The sequence below is a fragment of the Podarcis muralis genome, chromosome 1, assembly GCF_964188315.1.
Source record: "Podarcis muralis chromosome 1, rPodMur119.hap1.1, whole genome shotgun sequence".
NCBI classification, from domain to species: domain Eukaryota; kingdom Metazoa; phylum Chordata; class Lepidosauria; order Squamata; family Lacertidae; genus Podarcis; species Podarcis muralis.
In genome coordinates this window covers 21,052,988-21,075,087 of record NC_135655.1, presented here as the reverse complement: position 1 = coordinate 21,075,087, position 22,100 = coordinate 21,052,988, and the positions used below count along the sequence as shown (strand labels likewise).

General features: G+C 44.2%; 1 protein-coding gene across 1 annotated transcript; it reads right to left on the bottom strand.

Moving 5' to 3' along the window:
• Nucleotides 1-716: 716 nt before the first annotated feature.
• LOC114584879 (serpin A12-like) lies at nucleotides 717-10,991 on the bottom strand. The gene is made up of 5 exons (XM_028707040.2): nucleotides 10,904-10,991; nucleotides 6,375-7,078; nucleotides 3,935-4,205; nucleotides 2,174-2,321; nucleotides 717-948 (listed from the first exon to the last, which is right to left on the bottom strand). Exons 2-5 carry the CDS (start codon nucleotides 7,069-7,071, stop codon nucleotides 757-759), a joined length of 1,308 nt encoding a protein of 435 aa, XP_028562873.2. The 5' UTR covers nucleotides 7,072-7,078; nucleotides 10,904-10,991; the 3' UTR covers nucleotides 717-756.
• Nucleotides 10,992-22,100: the final 11,109 nt, after the last annotated feature.

Below are 22,100 nucleotides of genomic sequence, written 5' to 3'. Positions count from 1 at the left end.
TTGTGAGTCTCTTGCTTGCACCTTGTGGTGAGAGAAGCTAAGAAAGAGTCTTTGACTCTTGTTGGACTCTAAGCATGCCTTGACCATGGCAGTGGTGAATGTCTGTATATATTTGCTACCAATATGCTTTTATGCCTGTCAAGTAAACCTCTACACTTGACTGAATCTTTGTTTATTGCCTACTGGTGTACTTTCAACCTGAAGATGCTTCCAAGGAAGGAGCTGCTTTGAGATGTAACTCTGCCGAGTATGGATACTGGCGCGCACGCACACACATCCATCTAAATCATTCATCAGAGGTTGATGGATTGATCCAACAAACAGAAAGGTGTATGCATGTAAAAACTAGCCTGCTGTGCAAAGATAATATTTGCATTCATTGCTGAATCTTTGCCTCTGGCCCTGCCCATCACGAGCACTTGCCCTGTCCCAGGATGCCCAGAAGGGAACACTGACCTTGGTTTGAAAAATGCTCCCCTCCCCTGCACTAGGGATTCATCTATTTGGGCAGTCAATATATATGAATAGGGTGATAGAATGGGTCTGAAGCTACCACATCACAAGGTGCTGTTCCCAAATTTGCAGGTAATGCTGATTTGATGACACCAGTTGGCCTTTTGCCCTTCCTTTCCTCCCCAAGTAACCCAGTAGTGCAGCTTAACTGGAGAAACAATAAGCAAGTCAATTCATTGCTGATCAGACCAATGAGTTTATTGAGTACATGCTGATTAACAGTCAGGTGACCTTGGTCTACAGCTACTTCTCTGTAGGATTGAAGATCTTTGCCATGAAGAGGATACTGTTAGTAGGTTCATCAACAACCATGGTTATAAAAGGCTCGTTGAACTTAACGATAGTAGGCATAGACATTGGCACCATGTCCATAGAAGAGGCTGCTGCGGCTTCTGTTCCTCTCTCATCTATCATCATCATAGCCTTATGAAGTGCCTGTGCAAAGGGAAGATGGGGGGGGGTAGAGAGAGAGAATGTCATTTTGCCAATGGATGGATAAAATGCAAATGCGTTTTCTTGGACTAGGGGTGGCTCACAGTTTTTTGAGATTGAGTGAAGTATTCTCATATGCCCAAACTTCCAAGAGCCAGAAACCCCACACTCTCAAACACACACCCTCATATGAGCACACACAGAAGACACACACAAACACCATTTTTCCTGATGGGGAGGGAGGAGGTGATTTGCATCACCATCGGGTTGTCCACACCACCAATGAGTCTGCTTCTTTTCTTTCTTCTTCTTTGCCACTGCCTCCAAAATTGGTGGGTGTTTGGGAGGGGGAAAGAATCAACTTGAGAGGCACTAGGGTTGTCTTTGTTATTTATTACATTTGTTGGCTGCTTTAGACCAAAGAAAACAAATGCTCAAAGCAACTTATCAAGAAAAACCAGGTGCGCTTTGTATGCTTCCTGACACAGGGTTGGATTCTGGGTTTGCAAAAGGGTTCTGTTTGCAAAAGGGCCAGTTTTCACAAGTTTCCTTGTCCCTTCCAATTTCCTGTGAAAATTCACCAGCATTTTAGTACTTCTCCCCCGGGAAGTTACGTTATTAAATTGTGACACCAGAGGGCACCCGGGAACTGGCAATAGGAAAAGTGTGTTTTGATGGACAAAACAAGGTAATGAAGATTTTTAATTTACCAGTATGCCATGTGACATTTTAGAACGACATATCTAATATTGTTCTAATAACCTTAAAAAGGTCAGTGTAGATCCAGCCGAAGACTGTGTCCCTAAACAGACTTAGCAGAGATCAAGCCCACAGTGGGCTAAGTATGTAGAAGATTGCCCTGCCAGGTACACATATAAATTCATTGGTATCCAAGGAATTGGAATTTACTGTGCAAGGTAGCTGGAACTTTGGCCATTATCTACATCCCATAGCTGTCTTAAAGTGGTGGAACAGGTCATTCTATTTTTTTCCAGAATCTCTAGAAACTTGGAGTATTTTGAGAGGCCCCGAGTTCTTTGGCCTGGGGCTAACTAACAGAAAATGTTTACCACCCTCACCAAATGACAACACCTGGATTTTTTGAAGGACACCATGATGCTGAAACAAGTTAGCCTGGTGATATGCAGATGCAGAAATTCAAGCCTTCACAGCTTCTACCATATTCATTCTCTTTCCTACACACTCATAAATAAAAGCCCCAACTTACTCCCGAGAGCCTGTGCTGAGGCTGCCCTGTAATTCCAGACAGGTCTGCTCTGTCAGTGAATACGTCAACCACACCCATGGTGTACATTATGTCTTTCAGGTTAAGCTCTCCACTCGCCAAGCATCTTGGAAGATACACATCTACAGAGCTATTCAAGAATAAAACAGGGGAGAAAGACAAAGAAGAATTTATTAATCATATGAGAAAATACCATGCATATTAGGCTGTGTATATTATATAGCAGAATGAAGTGGTAAAATTGGCTTCCCCTACTTCAGAGTATAGATGGATGGCTATCTATCTTTCTATAATGTACCATTACATGTAAAAATCCTTGCAAAGAGAGATCCAGCAGAGCAGGCTAAGGACTCAGCTAGAAACTTTCTCCCTGCCAGGCTAGCTTTCTATTTTCAAGGAGGGGCAATTGCATGGGGGAGTGTTCAAAAGTGGTGCCCTCACCTGTAGTCCAAAGTGAAACCATCCATGTTACCTCCTTATTCTCATGTGCAAACCCAGGCTGCACTCACATGGCAGTTACCGGTATTCCATTTCCCCAACATTTCCCTGCCTGTTAATTTCTGCATTTGATTTCAGCTTTCATGCAATGTAAAAAAAACACTTTCAGAAATCTGGCTCAAGTTTAGGGCTCATTCTGCATTATTTGAAAATGCTTATCTTCTGGAAGCATGTAACATGAAAATGAGTGCGAAATCTGCACTATATTCTGCTATATTCCCAGAAGACAGCTTCCTAATCTCCATGTGTAGAGGCAGGCTACCTGAACACTAAATGCCAGGGACAAACTATAAGGAAGGGCTGCTTAACAAAGAGTGTGCACCAGCAACAAAGGTACAACTTGGACCCTGATCTGTACTTTGTCACAAAGGCCACCTCAGTCTGAAGTGCCCCAAAGGCTGTCTGGTTTTGCTTTATGTCCAACACTGGGGGAGGGGGAGGAATGGGACCAAAAATTCTCCATCCTTGCCATCAGCTTTCTTAAAGGTAAAGGGACCCTTGACCATTAGGTCCAGTCGTGACCGACTCTGGGGTTGCGGTGCTCATCTCGCTTTATTGGCCGAGGGAGCCGGCGTACAGCTTCCGGGTCATGTGGCCAGCATGACTAAGCCGCTTCTGGCAAACCAGAGCAGCGCACGGAAACGCCATTTACCTTCCCGCCGGAGCGGTACCTATTTATCTACTTGTACTTTGACGTGCTTTTGAACTGCTAGGTTGGCAGGACCTTTTGATTGGCAAGTCCTAGGCTCTGTGGTTTAACCCACAGCACCACCTGCGTCCCATTGAGTGTCCAACATCTTGGGTCCCAAAACACTGGAAGATGCACATCTTCCAGGCTGTGTACCTGCACAAAATCATGTGACCTGTGTGAGATCACATAACCCAAAAGACACTTTTCCAGGGCAAGATCTGCCATGCTCTCATACAATAAAACAGGATGTCCCAGTTTTTTCTGGGACACTTGTGGGGTGTTGTATGTCCGCCCCCTGCATGCATTTTCTGAAGTAAAACAAGGGTGGGGAACTTGTAGACCTCCAGAACCTGCTCAGCTACAACTCCCTTCATCCCTAGCCATTGGCCAGGATGGCGGGGACTGATGGGAACTAGAGTCCAGCAACATTCAGAGGGCCTCAGGTTCCCCACTGCTGAAGTAAGGCCTTTCCTTCAAAAGCTCACCCCACAATTGTTCTTATATCTCTGAATCTGAGCTGCCTGACACCAGAGTCAAAAGTTGAAAGCTGTTACCTCCGTGTGAGTATTCTCTTCCAAGTCCGCAAAGCTCCACACGACAAGCTGTTAGCCACCCTCTCCATCTGCCCCTTGTCAGGTAGAATAAAATAGGAAGCGGCATCTCCTTTGTAAGGCAGCTTCAGAATGGTGCACAGTCGCTCGTTGTCATAGCCGGTTTCAAACATGCCCATCTGAAACATCATTGGCACTTTCACAATCGTGTAAGGATCCACGTAGAAGTTCTGCTCCGTCGTGTACTTTGGGTCAAAGGGCTTCTTCCATTTGGCTTACGGAAAAGAAGAAAGGGATATTTTTTTTTTAAGTTGCATAGATACTTGTTACTCATTAGAACAATTCTACTCTTGCATAGACCTGTTTGCATGCAAGAAGCTGCAGGTACTTTAGGACACTCAACATTTCTTGACCTAGGCTAGATCTTTAGTCCACGGGATTTTGTCTTCTTTCTCTTTACCTTTCATTTCTCCAAGTTGTATCCAATGTTAGTCCTACTCAGAGTAGAGTCCCTGAAAATAATAGACATGACTAGTTTGGTTCATTAATTTCAATGGGGCTAAGGATAATGGCATTGGTTACAACCCTTACTCTAGAGCTGTCCTTTCACTTTTCTTTCGGCTTTCAAAAATATTTCTGCTTTTCTCCCTCTCTCACTTTCTCTTTCACCATCTCTGAAATATAGTTATAGTACATGATGTAATTCATCACAACCTAGATCATAGAATCATTGAATCACAGAATTGTACAGCTGGAAGTGACCCAAAGGAACATGTAGTCTAACCCACTGCAATGCAGGAATCTCAGCTAAAGCATCCATGACAATCTCTACTTAAAGACCTCCAAGGAAGTGAAGATCACAACCTCCCAAGGGAGCCCATTCCACTGCTCTTACTGTCAGAACGTTCTTCCCGATATTTAGTCAGATTCTCCCATGTTAACTGACATAGTTAAAAGAAACGAAAAGTTTGCACGTAGGCCCACATGGTTGTGAGTGGCATCTGCTAAACAATCACAGATATCATAAACTGAGGTGTGTATATTGAATTCACTTTTGAAAAAATCAGTTCAGGGGGCGGGAACGTAAAACCAATGTGTACCCTTTTATAACACTATTTAGAAGACATCTGAAGGCAGCCCTGTTTAGGGAAGTGTTTAATATTTGATGTATTACAGTATTTTAATATTTTTTTGGAAGCCGCCCAGAGTGGCTGGGGAAGCCCAGCCAGATGGGCAGGGTATAAATAATATAATAATAAAATAAATTGTTGTTGTTGTTGTTGTTGTTGTTGTTGTTGTTGTTACTATTTATCAAATAAATTATTATGGTGCCCAGTTAATTTTTTAAAAAACTGAGTTGCCTGTTGAGACCTCTGCTCCTTGCATTATCTCAAAATCCAAAGTTAACAAGCGGCTTAAATCCAGAGCCAATGGAACTGTATCATTTCAGGCTGCAGTTAAGAGGGGGTTCTATGGATGAATGTTACTCTACACGCACACAGACAGACACCTCTGATTTAAGCAGATGTTGGATGGCTATCTGACAGAGATACTGTAGTTGTATCCTGCACTGTAGCCTCCCAACAAAAAATAGTAAAAGCACATGTATTTCTCAGGGGTTGGACTTGATGACCTTTAAATTACCTTTCAACTCATTATATCCTACAGATGTCATGGTGGTTTGACCGCCTTGGTTTTGTATTGATTAGCTGTTTGTCCAACCTAAATTTAACAGTTCTAAAACCTCACTAATGAATAATGCCCTGATATCTTTTCATGGTTGTATGTGGTTGAATACAACTTCAGTATTTGGCTAATAATTCATATATGGAAATATATTTAATTATTTGTCCACTTTTTCATCTAAATCAGAGGTTGCTGTATTTTCCCCCTTCTGATATTGTGCCTATTTAAATACTTTTACTAAGTGCTCTTTAAATACTTTTACTAACTTCAGTGAACACACTAAGGAATTCCGGGCATTTTACTGGCCTTGGAAGTGCAGGGCATAAGAAAGACAGAAAGACAGACAGAACGAGAGAACGAGAGAGAGAGAGAGAGAGAGAGAGAGAGAGAGAGAGAGAGAGAGAGAGAGAGAAAGAAAGGAAGGAAGGAAGGAAGGAAGGAAGGAAGGAAGGAAGGAAGGAAGGAAGGAAGGAAGGAAGGAAGGGGTTAGAACATTGAATTAGGTTCTGAACTGAATTGAGGCTGCCTTGCACAGTCGTAATTACTGAGGTCACCTAATAACAGATCCATTGCATAAAATCACTGTGAAGCAGGAATTGGTTGCCTGACCAAAAATTCTCTTCCTCACAAACAAAAGCAAACATCAGTACACAGGATGAAGTTCTACTTTGGAAGTATATGGGAAGTGACAAGTATCTAGGATTAGCCATAAGGTGAGGAAAGGAGATCACAGGGCAGGCCCATTAGCTTGTCTTACCTTTCATGTAAATATAGCTAACCAGTAGTATTTCAGTAATTGGGTCGACTCCATCAACGAGCTTAGAAATCTTCCCATGGGTTTTCATGTTGACATATTGATTGATGTGCTCCTCAGTTACTGCTGTGTTCTTAAAATTTTCCATATAGATCTCTCCTCCATAAATGTTCCTGAGCTCCCTTAGGAACTGAGGTTGTGGGTGCAACTCATTTTGCACAAACAGACAATTCCCCATTTCCATTTGGAGACCTGAACCCCCGTTGCTTAGCGAGTAGATGAGGTTGTGGAAGCCTTCATGTATCATCCTCTCCTGAATCTCTGATGGCTTGAAGTCAAGTCCTCTAAGGATCTGATCTAAGGTGTTGGCCCTTGCGCCCAAAGCCAGCATCGCAAAAGCTGTGGAGATACACATGGGAGAGAAGACGATGTTCTTCTTGAATGGACTGCCCCGGTTGCCTCCATTAGAAGAAACCTGCCTGAAGAACTTGAATGCAAAGTCTGAATTGCTGTTGACCAGGACCTGGTTTGGAGTCTGTGTTCTTCCTCCATTGGGTTGGTTTTGGCGGTTCATATCTTGGGGGTTGCTCTCATAGTTGTCACACCTGTTCATGTAACTGCTGGGATTCACAGAATTTGGTAGGTTAAGATTGTTAGCCAGGATCCCAGCAATTAAAAAGAAGAGGAGGGAAATCGCCATTTTCCCCCTTTAAAAAAAAAAGAGGGGGAGGGAGAAATAAAAAAAATACATTAGTTAAATTAACTCATTATTTTCAGCTCCTCACCCCCCCCCCCAAATCTAGTGTGCTATTTGCACCATTGGCTGTAAACCATGGTTACCCTGAATCATGCAGGGGCAGAGGTAGTAGCATCCTTTTGGTGGCACTGCCCTTGTTGTTAGAAGAAGAAGAGGAGGAGGAGGAGTTTGGATTTGATATCCTGCTTTATCACTACCCAAAGGAGTCTCAAAGCGACTAACATTCTCCTTTCCCTTCCTCCCCCACAACAAACACTCTGTGAGGTGAGTGGGGCTGAGAGACTTCAGAGAAGTGTGACTGGCCCAAGGTCACCCAGCAGCTGCATGCGGAGGAGCGGAGACGTAAACCCGGTTCACCAGATTACAAGTCTACCGCTCTTAACCACTACACCACACTGGTTAGGATAGAGATGAAGGAAGGAGGTGGCAAGTTTAGGGGCACTTCCCCTGAGCTGCCCCAATTTCACCGCTGCCACCTCATCCCACCTCAATGAATACAGCACCCCCACCTTCATTATAATTCAGCAGATGGAATATTGGGTTCCATTATAGAAGACTTGCAGGCTCTTCCCTGTTGAACTTTGAAGTCCACTTACAGGAACATTAGAGCATGAGAAGAGCCTGCTGGATCAGTCCAGTGACTCATCTAGTCCAGCATCCTGTTCTCACAGTGGCCAACCAGATGCCTGTGGGGAATCCTCAAGCAGGACCCACGTACAAGAGCCTTCTCCTTGGCCATGCAGTTTTCAGCCAACCAAATTCTACTATGGTCTATTAATTATTGCAACATTTTTTACAGAGCATTGTGCATGCATAGTTTGCCGCAGCTTCCAGTTCCTTTGCATTCCCCTTTCCCCTTACACTTAATAAAAATACTGGAAAACATCAACTGTGATATGATTTTATGAATAACTACATCGTGAAGGAGGGACGCAGGTGGCGCTGTGGGTTAAACCACAGAGCCTAGGACTTGCCGATCAGAAGGTCGGCGGTTTGAATCCCTGCGATGGGGTGAGCTCCCATTGCTCAGTCCCTGCTCCTGCCAACCTAGCAATTCAAAAGCACGTCAAGGTGCAAGTAGATAAATAGGTACTACTCTGGCAGGAAGGTAAACAGCATTTCCGTGTGCTGCTCTGGTTCGCCAGAAGCGGCTTACTCATGCTGGCCACATGACCCGGAAGCTGTATGCAGGCTCCCTAGGCCAATAAAGCGAGATGAGCGCCGCAACCCCAGAGTCAGTCATGACTGGACCTAATGGTCAGGGGTCCCTTTACATCGTGAAGGAGCTCATGTATACACCAGCAAGCAATGGCTTTAAGATCTATCATTTGTTTTTGTTTTGTTATTTTGCAGTGTATTATCAGCGTTCATGTGCACAGCTATAAACAAGAGGGGCCGGGGTTGGGGAGACAGGTGTAAATTAACTGAAGGAACTGAAAGCTGCAGCAAGCAGCCCTTGCTCCAGTTTTGGAATTAAGTTTAGAAAATTTTCTAGTTAAACCCAAATCCAGGACGAGTGACACTCAGGGAGAGACAACCCTGGAACAATAAAACAAAGGAATGGAATTGGAGTGGGATTGGATACTCCCCCTGTTTCAAACATTTATTTAATACATTATTAAATAATATATTATTAAGAATCAGGCTCTTGTTCCATGTTGCAGATAAAAGTAGAAGAGCCCAGTGGTACAGCATTTGTTTGGCATGCAGAAGGTTCCAGATTCCACCCCTGGTATCTCCAGGTAACTGCTGGAAATATCTACAGTCTGAAGCCAATACTCAGCTAGATGAGTAAGTCATCTGACTATGTTCACAGAAGCTGTTACCTCTACTTTCCTTGCTAAGGCAGGAGTAGAATTGTTGACCATAATGCTATACCAGCTTCAACCAGTGGATGCCACTACAGTATGTCTAAGCATAAACTATCTCAATGAGTTTTTGTAAGACTCAAATGAGATAAGCTTGTATTGGCCATGCTGAGCCACTGGATAGGGTTGTGACAGGAGACCAGTGGACCATATATGTATGGTCAACTTATGGGAGGAGGGTGAAGATCCTAAAATCATACAGCTGGAAGGGACCCCCAAGGTCCAACCCCTTGCAATGCAGGAATCTCAGCTAAAGCATCCACGAAGCTGTCCTGTCTGTACAAGGACTTCTGTTGAAGGGCTCTCACTGGAAAACGTTCCCACATGTGGAATAAAGTGTGCCTTATTCTGCAGTCTCCCCAGTAGAAAGATATTTTGACAAGCTCACTAGGTGACTTGTTTTATTGCTTAATCCCTCGTACAGTTAAACTCTCATTCAAACTTCAGAAGTGTTAATTGCTTCTGTGCAGCCACCCAAGAACTGTTTGGTGTAGTAGTTAGGATACCAGACTAGGAGTGGCGAAGCCCATGTTTAAATCTCACTGGGTGATCTTTGAGCAGTTGCTATTTCTACTCTAGCCTACCTCATATGGTGACTGTGAAGATAAAATGGGTGCAGAGGGGGGAAACTTGAGCTCCTTGGATGAAAGGGAGAATCTACAATAAATGCACACAAAAATCCCACTAATTGTACTCTAGTTTTGCAATAATGTAGTTGGTTTGATCAGTGGCATAGCATGAGGGGGGCCACAGGGGCAGCTGCCCCACGTGCAAAATTGCTAGGGGGCACAAAATTTCAGTACCCAGTCCTGCATCAATACAGCTGTGCGCTTCCATCACTGAGCTTTGTTGAAACTGGCTTCTCCATGTGAACCAGGAAGTGACCTCTCCAGACAACGGAATGACTCTTCTTTTTTTATCTCTGTGGCTACAATCTCCTGGGTTACACAGGCGCTGTTAGGCAGTTGAATGCGCATGCACATTCCATCCGTTTCCCTCCCTTCCATGGCCCTGGGAGCTGGCAACCCACGGTACGCTACTGATATTACCTTCCATGTGACTCAGGTGCTGGAGAAACGTAATTACTCTCCTACCCTACTTCTGGGTTTCTCATTTGTATCTGGTTGGGTATTGCAAGAAGCAGGACTTTGGACTAGAAGAAGAAGAAGGGTTTGGATTTGATACCCTGCTTTATCACTACCTGAAGGAGTCTCAAAGAGGCTAACAATCTCCTTTCCCTTCCTCCCTCATAACAAACACTCTGTGAGGTGAGTGGGGCTGAGAGACTTCAAAGAAGTGTGACTAGCCCAAAGTCACCCAGCAGCTGCATGTGGAGGAGCGAGGACGCGAACCCAGCTCACCAGATTATGAGTCTACCACTCTTAACCACTACACCACACTGGAACAAGACATGTTTCAGGCTGCAATCCTAACCCCATTTACTTTGGAGTAATCCCATCTAATTCAGTAGGCTTTACTTCTGAGTAAACATAGATTGACAGCCTTTGTCTGATTCAAAGGGCTATTCTGGTGTTCTTTGAGCCTTTAATAGGACCTTCCACACGGCCCCAGGTGCTGGCCACCCACGCTACGCCAGAGAGTTTGATCACTCTTTTTTATTTCAACGTATCAGAAGGCCTACCAATTTCATTCTTCATCTCTCCACTTTTCTTTTTATTTTCTTATTATTTCTTGATAACATACCTTGTACAATACTTCCAATAAAAAATTATGATAGGATCTCCCTCGCATAAGGATATTCTTCCACACTAGCTTATAAGAACTTTATGAAATTCATCAGCAAGCCCGCATTTCAATTAAGTAGGTTCATGAATTTCAGATATCCAACACCGTGGCTAATAATATATTTATCACAAATCCCAATTTACTAAGAGAATTTTACTTACAGTTCAATCAATATTGTCCTGCCACTCTTTCTGTGTCTTCACCACCGCTCCTTCTTCTTTGATCCCTTTGGACACTGGAGAAAGCAAAGCATCCTTTGACACAGGCAAACTAGTTCATCTGACTCATAGGCACAAAGGGAACTAGTTTTACTAGATGCCGAATTGACATGTGACTTTATAATGATACAGGACTGTCTGTCTCCTTGATATTTGGGAACTGGTTTTCATCAAACTGAATCCCTTTGTGAATGCATAAATAAATAATCAATCCACACCTCAATTGTCATGATCTTCCAACTCATTATAAACAAAAGGAACAATTTTGAAAATGGCAATTAAGCCCAAGCAGTGTGGATTAATTTGGCAATGACAAGCACTATCTAGAAGGCAACAGCCCCATATATCTAATTATATCCCTGTGCACTTGATATTCTTTGAAATGGGAATCGCATTCTTCAAAATTGGTGAAAAAAATATTTTGGGTATAACGTTTGAGAAATGGACCATACTCCTATGCACAACACCGATTCATGTGATAAAGATTTCAAAACTATCTGTTCATGCTTGGTTGATGTAAAAGGATGAGCTTCAGTATGTGAACAGATGGAAAGCATAGCATTGTAAACAAGGCTATAAAAAGTTGCATCACTTGGTGAGAGACATGTTATTGAACCAACTAGAAACTGTGACCACGGGGCTATCAAGCTCAATAAATATGTATGTCACTGGTGCCAACAAAAGTTTTGTTGTGGGTGCTCGGCGCTCACACTGCAGGGCCTCTGACATGACTTCCAGGGCCTCACGAAGCACTGGAAGTCGCATCGGAGGCCCCACAAGGCCTCGAACACCACCTCAGAGGTCTCGTGGTGCCTTTTGACGCAACTTCCAGTGCTTTGAGAGGACTTGAAAGTCACGTCCCAAGACCTTGTGAGGCCTCCAACATGACTTCTGGTGCCCAAGTCAGGGCCCCTGATGTATGTGGACAACTACCAAGGAATTCCAATGTATTTGAATTTGAAAGAGGGCACTACCACTAAAAAGGGGGTGGGAAGCAGTGTAGCATTCTGTTCCCACAGTAGCCAATCAGGTCGTTTTGGAAAGCCCAGAAGCAGGACATGGTAAAGCATGAGACTCTTAATCCAAGAGTTGTGAGTTCAAGCCCTACACTGGGCAAAACATTGCTGCATTGCAGGTGGCTGGACTATACGACCCCTGTGGTCCTTTCCAGCTCTACAGTTCTGTGATTCCATGAACACTAGAGCACTCTCCTGCTTGTGTTCCTTAGTAACTGGTACTCAGAGGCAAGCTGCCTCTGATACTGAAGGTCATAGAGCCATCCAGGCCATCAGTACATCGTCATAGAGAATTCCCTATGTGCTGGGTTCCTGTTGTCTGTCCTGAATCTCGCAACATGCGACTCAATTCTATCAACTTTCTCTGCACCGTGAACATAACTTACCATCTGCCTCCTTACTCATCCTTTCTCTAAAAGTCCCAAAGGAGGGGTTCCCTATGAGGGAATGTTGTAGCATTTGGTAAGTAAAAGACAACATGATGGAAGTGTATAAAAGATTCCTGCGTTGCAGTGGGGTTAGACAAGGCAACCCTCGTGATCTCTTCCAATTCCACAATTCTTTGATTCTATGAAAATTTCCACCTCCAACTAAGAGCAGGAGGATTGAAGCTTGTCTGGTTCTGCTTCACAGGCAACTTCCCTGCCCAGAAGGTCATTGCAAAGAAGAACCCTGCAGAGCCCACTTTTAGTCCTGTGGCTTTGATTCAATCCCGAGGGATGCTATTTCACAAGGGTCTTCCCTGAATTGAACACCCTGGTGATACAGATCCCAGCAGCTTTCCTGCCTGACGCCCTGCTCCCTGAAAATCCCAGATCACTCTGGCATCCTGACCCAGGCCAGAGTGATCCACCACAGCCCATGCCCAGATCTCTTTGTATCGGTTCAGTTGGGTTTTCTACTGATTATGGCTCACAGCCCTAATATATTACCCAGTGGTGTGGCATGGGGAGGGGCACAGGGGAGGCACAGGGGTATAAAATTTCAACACCCAGTGCTGCCACAACACAGCTGCGTGCTTCCATTGCTGGGCTCCATTGATAACAGCTTCTCCATGAGAACCAGGAAGTGACCTCTCCAGATGATGAAACTGCTTCTTTCCTTATCTCTATGGCTGGAATCTCCTGTGTGACACAGATGCCGTTAGGCAGTTGAATGTGCCATTTTCCAACCTCCATGTGGCCCCGGTAGTTGGCAAAACATGCTACGCCACTGATAATACCTTTAGAATGAGTAAGGTGCTGGGGAAACACAATTGCTCTCATGGAATCATAGAACTGTAGAGTTGGAAGGGTCCACAAGGGTCATCTAGTCCAACCCCATGAAATGCAGGAAACGTTTGCCCAGCATGGGGCTCAAACCCACAACCTTGAGATTAAGAGTCTCGTGTTCTACCAACTGAGCTATCCCTGAGCCTGCTTATGGGTTTCTCATATCTGGTTCACCATTGCAGGAAACAGGACCCTGGACTAGATATATTTTAAGCTGCAATCCTAACCCCATTTACTTTGGAGTAATCCCAACAAATTCAGTAGGCTTTACAATTCAGTAGACATAGTTAGATTGGCAGCCTTTGTCTGATTCAACAGGGCTCTTCTGGCATTCTTTGTGCCTTTAATAGCAGCTTGATCTGCTGGAACTATCAAGTGGAGCTTTCCCAAATGCTATTCCCTGATAACTGCTGCAGATCAGGCTGCTGTTCAAGAAACAGCAAAGCCCTTTGAAAAGTTGACCGTGCATGTTAGTGAGTCCCTCTCCATAATATGGATGAGAAGAAGAAAATGCACTGGAGGGTTTTAATGCTTATGCTCACTGGTTAAATATAGGAACATAGGAAGCTGGATTATATGATTGGTGCATCTGCTGTCCACACTGTCTGGCAGCAGATCTCCAAGGTGCCTCTCCCATCCCTACCTGGAAATGCCAGACTTTTTGCATGCTAAGCTGATGCTCTACCACTGAGCTTCCCAATATGCTTGTCAAATGGTGGTAACAACATAGTTCATATCTGTTGGTCCTTGCCAACACACTCTTTGCAATGGGAATCATTAGGGACTTAGATTCCTGCTAACTGGTGCAGATCCACAGTTTTAGAAGCCTTTGGAAAGAAGTTTTTTGTTTTTTTTAATGTGGTTAGCTATGAGCAATGGGGTTCTAAGCAGCAGGTTTTAAACTGCCAGATGACAGAGGCCTGGAAATGAAGTTTCCCAAGGCAGAAGTCGAGATGCTATGACAGGTGGCGCTGGACCACAACGCACAACTGCAGGAACCTTGGAAAATAGGATTTTGTTTCATGAAATACAAAGCCCTTCCTTAAAGCGTGCCAAACCCAGGCATGGGCCAAGTATGCACATGTTTGCAAAGGGAATCTCATCATATGCCTTCCCACTGAAACCACAACATCTCCTCAGAGCTCTAATTAAAGAAGGAGGCAACACCCTCTGGCAAGCCAACTCGCACTAAGCCGGAACTGTGTTTGCTTGATGGCCAAAAGAGATGCCAAGTCTATTGATAGCACCGCAAAGTGCTTGTCGTCTGATGTAAGATGTACAGTACCCATATGGCATTCAGTGGTTTCTGTGTTATTTTCAAGATAAAATGTCTGTTCTTTTTTAGTGAAGTACATTTGACGTTCAATACCTATGGGATTCTTTATTTATTTAGTGCATTTTCATCCCACTTTCTTATCTGAGGAGCTCAAGGTGGCATACATTGTCTTCTCACTTATCTCCCACAGCAACCCTGTGAGGTAGTTTAGGCTGGGAGAAGGCAATGACTGGTCCAAGGTCACCCAGTGAGCTTCATGGCCAAGTGGGGATTTTAACCCTGGTGTTAAACCCTAGGACAGTGTTTCCCAAACTTGGGTCCCCAGCTGTTTTAGAACTATTCCCATCATTCCTGTCACTGGTCTTGCTAGCTAGGGATGATGGGTGTTGTAGTCCAAAAACAGCTGGAGATCTAGGTTTGGCAAACACTGCCCTAATATGACACTCTAACCACCATACCAAACCGGCTCTCTATTTTTAATAGTAGTAAAAGGTAAAGGGACCCCTGACCATTAGGTCCAGTTGCGGACTCTGGGGTTGCGGCGCTCATCTCGCTTTCTTGGCCGAGGGAGCTGGCGTACAGCTTCCGGGTCATGTGGCCAGCATGACCAAGCTGCTTCTGGCAAACCAGAGCAGCACACGGAAACGCCGTTTACCTTCCCACCGGAGCGGTACCTATTTATCTACTTGCACTTTGACGTGCTTTCGAACTGCTAGGTTGGCAGGAGCAGGGACCAAGCAATGGGAGCTCACCCCATCGCGGGGATTCGAACTGCCGACCTTCTGATCGGCAAGTCTTAGGCTCTCTGGTTTAACCCACAGCACCACCCACGTCCCTTTTTAATAGTAGTAGTTGTATCGAAAGATACACATTCATGAGAAAGACTTTGGGAATAAACCCCAAGGGAAAATCCATACCCGCTGCCTTGCAGGATACCTTTGGGAGAAGAAAATGCTAAGGAGGAAACCCTACACAAATCTGGAGTGGAGTCCCTAAGGCAGTTGGATAGCACCTTGTGTGCCTCTTTCCAGCAACTCCTGCAGCCAAGCTGGTGCCAAACGGTTTGTTTTTCTTTTCTTTGGACCACATCAATGAGGCCGAGACGAAGCTTCTTGTCATCTGGGCAGCCCAGGACCCCCATACACACTGACCTGGTTTGTGCCCCGAGAGGTTTGCTAACACAGCAAAAACAATGTGGGAGGCAGCATTTAAAAGTTACTGGTTTCTGCAGCCACAGTAGGAGCTGTGGTTTTCCATTAGTTTGACAGGTAAAGAAAGGTAAGGACCCCTGGGTGGTTAAGTCCAGTCAAAGGCAACTATGGGGGTGAGGCACTAACCTCGCTTCAGGCCGATGGACCCAGTGTTTGTCCACAGACAGCTTTTCCAGGTTATGTGGCCAGCATGACTAAACTGCTTCTGGTGCAGCAGAACACTATGATGGAAGCCAGAGCACACAGAAATGCAGTTTACCTTCCTACTGCAGCGGTACCTATTTATCTACTTGCACTGGCGTGCTTTCGAAGTGCTGGGTTGGCAGAAGCTGGGACAGAGCAACGGGAGCTCACCCCGTTGTGTGGATTCGAACCACCAACCTTCTCATCAGCAAGACCAAGAGACTCAGTGGTTTAGACCGCAGCACCAGCCACTCCCTTGCCCCCTGGATGCACGCTCCATTGTCTCTCGAGGCAGACAGGTGCCAACAAATATCCAAAGCATCCAAAATAGTGGCATTAGAGTTCCACTGGTACAGCAGCAATTCCATTTCCTCTCCCCATCCCCACCCTACACCCCAAAATCTTGTCTGGAGGGTCCCCCATCACCCCAGAGCTGATTTTGAGGGGGGCTGCAGAGGAATGGAGAAGAGGGGTAAGGTATCGTATTGTTAATAAGCCCTGAGCTTTCCAATGGGCTCACAGTTTTTTTCAGAGTATGCATTCATTTTTCCTGTTATGCATAGAGGAAGGAAAATTTAAATGATTGTAATAAAATTAATAAAAATAGCAGCTACAGAGACACAGGGAAACAAAAAATTAATTACACATCTACAAATCATTAAACCAGAAGATACTTACAACTGTCAAATTATAGAGACATGATGTACACTTAAATCTATATTAGGAAATATTTGCAAAAAACTCTAATTTGAAATTTCATATTTGCACTGTAACACATCTTAATGGATCTTAAAGCATAAATTTGGACTATACATTAATAAATTGTGTCCAATTCTCCCTAAATCACTCTTCCCCCCCCCTTTTTTTTTGTTACAAATTCCCTTAGTTCTCATCAAAAAGTGGCTTACATCAGTTTCCACCAGTTTTTCATAAATGTTAATAGCATTTCTCCCTGGGGGCTCACAGTCCAAGGCAATCAAATAATTTATGGGATAAATGGTCCCAAATGAAATGAAAATGTCATTCTAAACATAAAACCTTTCTTAAAAAGATAATATATACCATACCTTAAAGGACCAGTCCAAAAGTCATCCAAAAGAGAGCTGGGTTCGTTTGTTTTTAACCACCTTCCAAATATATTTTCCTTATCAAGCTGCTACTGAATGGACTGGGTTGGGTAGGGGAACAGAGTTCAGTTCCCCAGAGTAACGGTGGTGATCTCTCTGGAATTCTGCCCAGGAGGCAGAGGGCTCTTCACTCCCAAGTTCATGAGGGCTCTTCCTTTCCACCTGCAGCATCAATGATCAGCCAGTAGTGGCAAGTGAGAAAAGTGCTGCAGAGAGCAATGGGATGGGGGAAATAGCAGAAAAAACTGTCTGCGGAAGCGGACAAACGCCAGCTCCCTCAGACTTTAAAGCGAGATGAGCGCCACAACCCCAGAGTCGTTCGCGACAGAACTTAATTGTCAGTGGTCCCTTTACCTTTACTCATAGTCATTTAGTGCACATGGCACTTTACAGAGTAAGATAAGCAAAAAAAAGAAAGGTCCCTGCCCCAAGGAGATTACAATCTATTTTTTTCTGTTAGGGGGCAATAAGGGAAAGCAAGAACTGAAAATATTATTTATTTTATTTCATTATATTTGCATTGAACCTGTCTTCCAGGTATTTTCCAGACCTGCTTAGCTTCATCAAGATGGCAGCCTCATGCGCCTCCAGCTCATACCCTGGGTAAGAAGAGATCAATGCGAGCATATGCATTTCCACATTAGGAAATTGCGATATTGCAAACATTATTCACAATAGCACTTTCTGTATGGGTAGAAATGGTTGCACTGAAAATTATATCTGGGCTGTGCAAATTCCTTTTAATACTGCGGAATTCTTGTGCTCTGTTTGCAGTAGGTTGAATTTCATTGTGAAACTTTGAAAATGTCTATAATTTTTTTTATTATATAAAAAAGAATGCTTAACTTGTTCAGCATAGCATTACAGATGTGAATTTCTTGAGTGCAATCCTGGGATCAGGGGATCATATATGTACGTATGTATTAAAGGCGACCAGTGTCCCCTTCTTTTGGACTGGGCTGGGGCAGTAGTGTAAGAAGTAAGTCCCAGGTCCAATATCTAGGATTGGTTTGGCAAGGACACCTGCCTGAAATGCTAAGTCAGTGTAGACAGTATTCAACTAGATGGACCAATGTTGTTGTTGTTTAGTCGTTTAGTCGTGTCCGACTCTTCGTGACCCCATGGACCATGGACGCCAGGCACTCCTGTCTTCCACTGCCTCCCGCAGTTTGGTCAAACTCATGCTGGTAGCTTCGAGAACTCTGTCCAACCATCTCGTCCTCTGTCGACCCCTTCTTCTTGTGCCCTCAATCTTTCCCAACACCAGGGTCTTTTCTAGGGAGTCTTCTCTTCTCATGAGGTGGCCAAAATATTGGAGCCTCAGCTTCATGATCTGTCCTTCCAGTGAGCACTCAGGGCTGATTTCCTTCAGAATGGATAGGTTTGATCTTCTTGCAGTCCACGGGACTCTCAAGAGTCTCCTCCAGCACCCTAATTCAAAAGCATCAATTCTTCGGCGATCAGCCTTCTTTATGGTCCAGCTCTCACTTCCATACATCACTACTGGGAAAACCATAGCTTTAACTATACGGACCTTTGTTGGCAAGGTGATGTCTCTGGTTTGGTCTGAGTCAACATAAAGCAGCTTTCTATGTTCCTGTGCAATGAACAAAGAAGGGAAAGGATTAAGTAGATACACAGATTGAGCAGCACTTGTCTGGATACCTTGTTCACATCCTCAAGCTGCAGAAACTGAACAAACAATATGGGACCAGATGGAGCTCTGGGCATTTCCATAGACAGGCCTGATTCGACTGCTGCATTTAAGTTACAGTGGATGCAAGGGATTTTACCCTCCATCTGCCTTCCAAACATGCCACAGCAGGCCTCTGTGGGTTTCTTAACATCACCAGATGTGCCAAATTTCAGTAGGCTGCAAATTACCCAGAAAAACTGCCCTAGATAGCACAGTGAAGTTGCAATGGTGTCAGAAAAGAATTATTGATTTGCCAACATCACAGCCACTGAGTAGGCTTGAGAGTGAGCTCTCTGGAGTGTTGAAACTCATTCAGCGTAAATCCTGCCATTTCATTTCTAACTCTCTTCCTACTGGCTTCCTTCTCCCCAGAATACTGAAGAGCCTCTTCAGTAGAAGAGGGCACTTAGGAGAAATGATGTCAACCAGAGTGACCAAAGCTTCAACAGGAGCACCAGCCATGACAACCAGAAACTCCTCAAGGGCTCTCTGTAATCCTGTGGATTTTATAAACTCCCTGGGCCAGATTATCCTAACAGGTTCCCCCACCCCAGCAGAAGGGAATGACTGTGGTGATCGTAATAATCCATGACCTGATCATGGATGAGATCAAGAAGAAATAATCTGACCATGACAAGAGAGTTAGAGTGGGGAAAGCCAGCCTCAGCCTCCCTGTCAAGGCATTTTCAAGCATGACCATGGAGGCCACCCCAAGACTAAATAATGATGATGATGATGATGATGATGATGATAATAAATATTTTATATTTATACCCTAACCCTCCCGGTTCAAAAACCGGGCTCAGAACGGCCAACAACAAATTTTAAACACTTAATTGTAAAAGCAGCATAAAATACAGTATAAAAACATGAACAACAATAAAAATCAAAAATCACTTTAGGGGAAATAAGTATTTGATAATCCCCAGGGCTAGCTGGCTAAATTGGTCCTACTTGGGCCAGCAAGGAGGCCAGGGAATAATTAGCTGTGGGGTCTCAGAGTGGAGAATCTTTATAAAAGGGGAGAGGGAGGGAAGGAAGGGAAGGGAAGGGAAGGGAAGGGAAGGGAAAGGAAGGGAAGGGAAATAAAAGAACAGGCTGAATTCAAATTAAAGGCCAGGTGGAATAGCTCTGTCTTAGAGGCCCGATGGAAGGTTAAATCCTAAAGGGCCCTAGTCTCATAGGACAGAGCATTCCACCAGGTTGGAGCCTTCACTGACTAACAACCTGGAAGTGATCAACACCCAACCTCTGTCACACCTTATTCAGGCTGTCTGCTGGGCAGGGCAGTGAGAGATGTTCCAGAAGAATCCCAAAATCATCCTGAGTGCCCAACACAAGATACACTCAAAACCGGGACACAACCAGACTCTGCGACAGACTCACAGAGCCACTAAGTGCACTGACACCATAATGGGTGAAGGAGTCACCTGTATATGAGATTGCTTGAAAGGTGGAACAGCAACACCATGCCAGGCCTCAGTGGGATGGGAATGAAAGCTCTTTTCAAGCCATTAGAAAGCATGCTTTGTAAACATGCCCAGGGGTTGTAGCAGTGTAGCGCGGCCCCCAGGCTCTGCCCCACACACCTCAAACTCCGCTCATTCTGAGAAGCAAGTGAATCAAATCCAGGTTGGGATTATGACTGAGCATCTCAAAACTGGAATGCCTCCCTCGCCAGCATATTGCAAAAATTGTAATCCTGCTCATCAAGAGAGGAACCTGAGATTCAGATATCGGGCATTAGTTTAGGATGAACGCATCATCCTGTGAGCCTGAAATTAATGAAAAACAAAACCAAATCCAGCCTTAGATATTCTTCTGCTTTGTTCTCTTTCTTGTTTATCTGCTTCAACCTCACCTCATAAATGTGTGCAGTGATGAAAGACACCTTCAACATTATTCTTCTCAGTTGACTGGAGAAATGGAGATGTTTTCCGATTAGGTGCGTTATTAAATGTGATGGTTGTGCACCGCAAAGGAACTTTGTTACTGCTGAAGTCATTAAATTCCCCTCTAAAGTTTTGTATTTGCCTGCAGATTGCAGCAAAGGGCTCCTGCCGTGCTGTGATCTTCCCGCCTTCAGAAGCTGTTGGAGGTGTGTGAATGACATGCTGCTTATCTTAAGAGTCCCCCCCACCACACCACACCAGAGGATAAGAAGATGGTTGTGCTAATTCAAAAATTCAAATGTCAGCGTGTGGGAAAATGCACTGCTATTGAAAGCCTTTGCATGATTACAATTTATGGTACACTGTAGGGAGAAGTGCTGACAACTTAATAGTGTGTGAAGTATCAACACCTGACCTTGTAAGGTAACGCTTAGTGAGGAGCTTTCTTTTCTAATTTTGATTTTGACTAAATTAGGAATATGCGTTAACTATATGCCGCCACACTTTAAAAAACATATGTTTACATCCTCAACTACTATTTTGCTATCATGAAACACAGTGTAGAATGCTAATCTGCTTTTTGAGATACACTATCTTATATTTTTATTTATTTGTATTTGTATCTCAATGTGGCATACTTTGTTTTCTTCCTCTCCATTTTATCTGCACAAGAACCTAGCGAGCTTCATGCCTGAGTGGGGATTTGAACCTTATTCTCCCAGTGTTGGGGACTGACTGGACCATGAGGAGTGGTGGGAGGTGCCAGCCGGGGAACCCCCAAAGGAAATCCCAAATTGATTGATTGATTGATTGATTGATAGATATTTGAAGATGGCTATCATATCCTCTCACAGTCTCCGCTTATCCAGGCTAACCATACCAAACTCCCTCAAACATTCCTCATAAGGCTTAGTTTCCAGACCCTTGATCATCTTCGTCGCCCTGGTCTGCATTTATTCCAGCTTGTCAATATCTTTCTTAAATGGTGCTGCCCAGAACTAGCCAAAACTAGCTATTACTTTCCTTGATTTGGACAGTTCTGTTGACGCCATCTCAAATAGGCTTCAGATGGTTTTTATGCATTGCAGGCCACCATGGGAAGACAGCATATTTTGAACGGCAGCATATAAACTCATGCATTAAAATAAATAAATAAAAATTAACAAGGCAGTTTCCCTACTGCAAAGCAATGAGACAATCTGCAATCTTCTGGAGCTGGTTCCCTTCAGTGACACATTCTGTTCTCCTCTATGTGACTCCATTCCTCTACATTTTAAAGGAAGCAACATGATCCAGCAGCTTTGTTTCCGCAGGTCTTAATAAGACCGAAACTTCCCACTTGTCCCCACACACCTGTATCTTGCATCTCCATCGCCCTGATGCATGAGCCAAACATCTAGATCCCTTTGTTTCTTAATGAAGGGCTGTGGCACAGAAGAAAATAAGAAGCTCAGTAATTAGTTTTTCA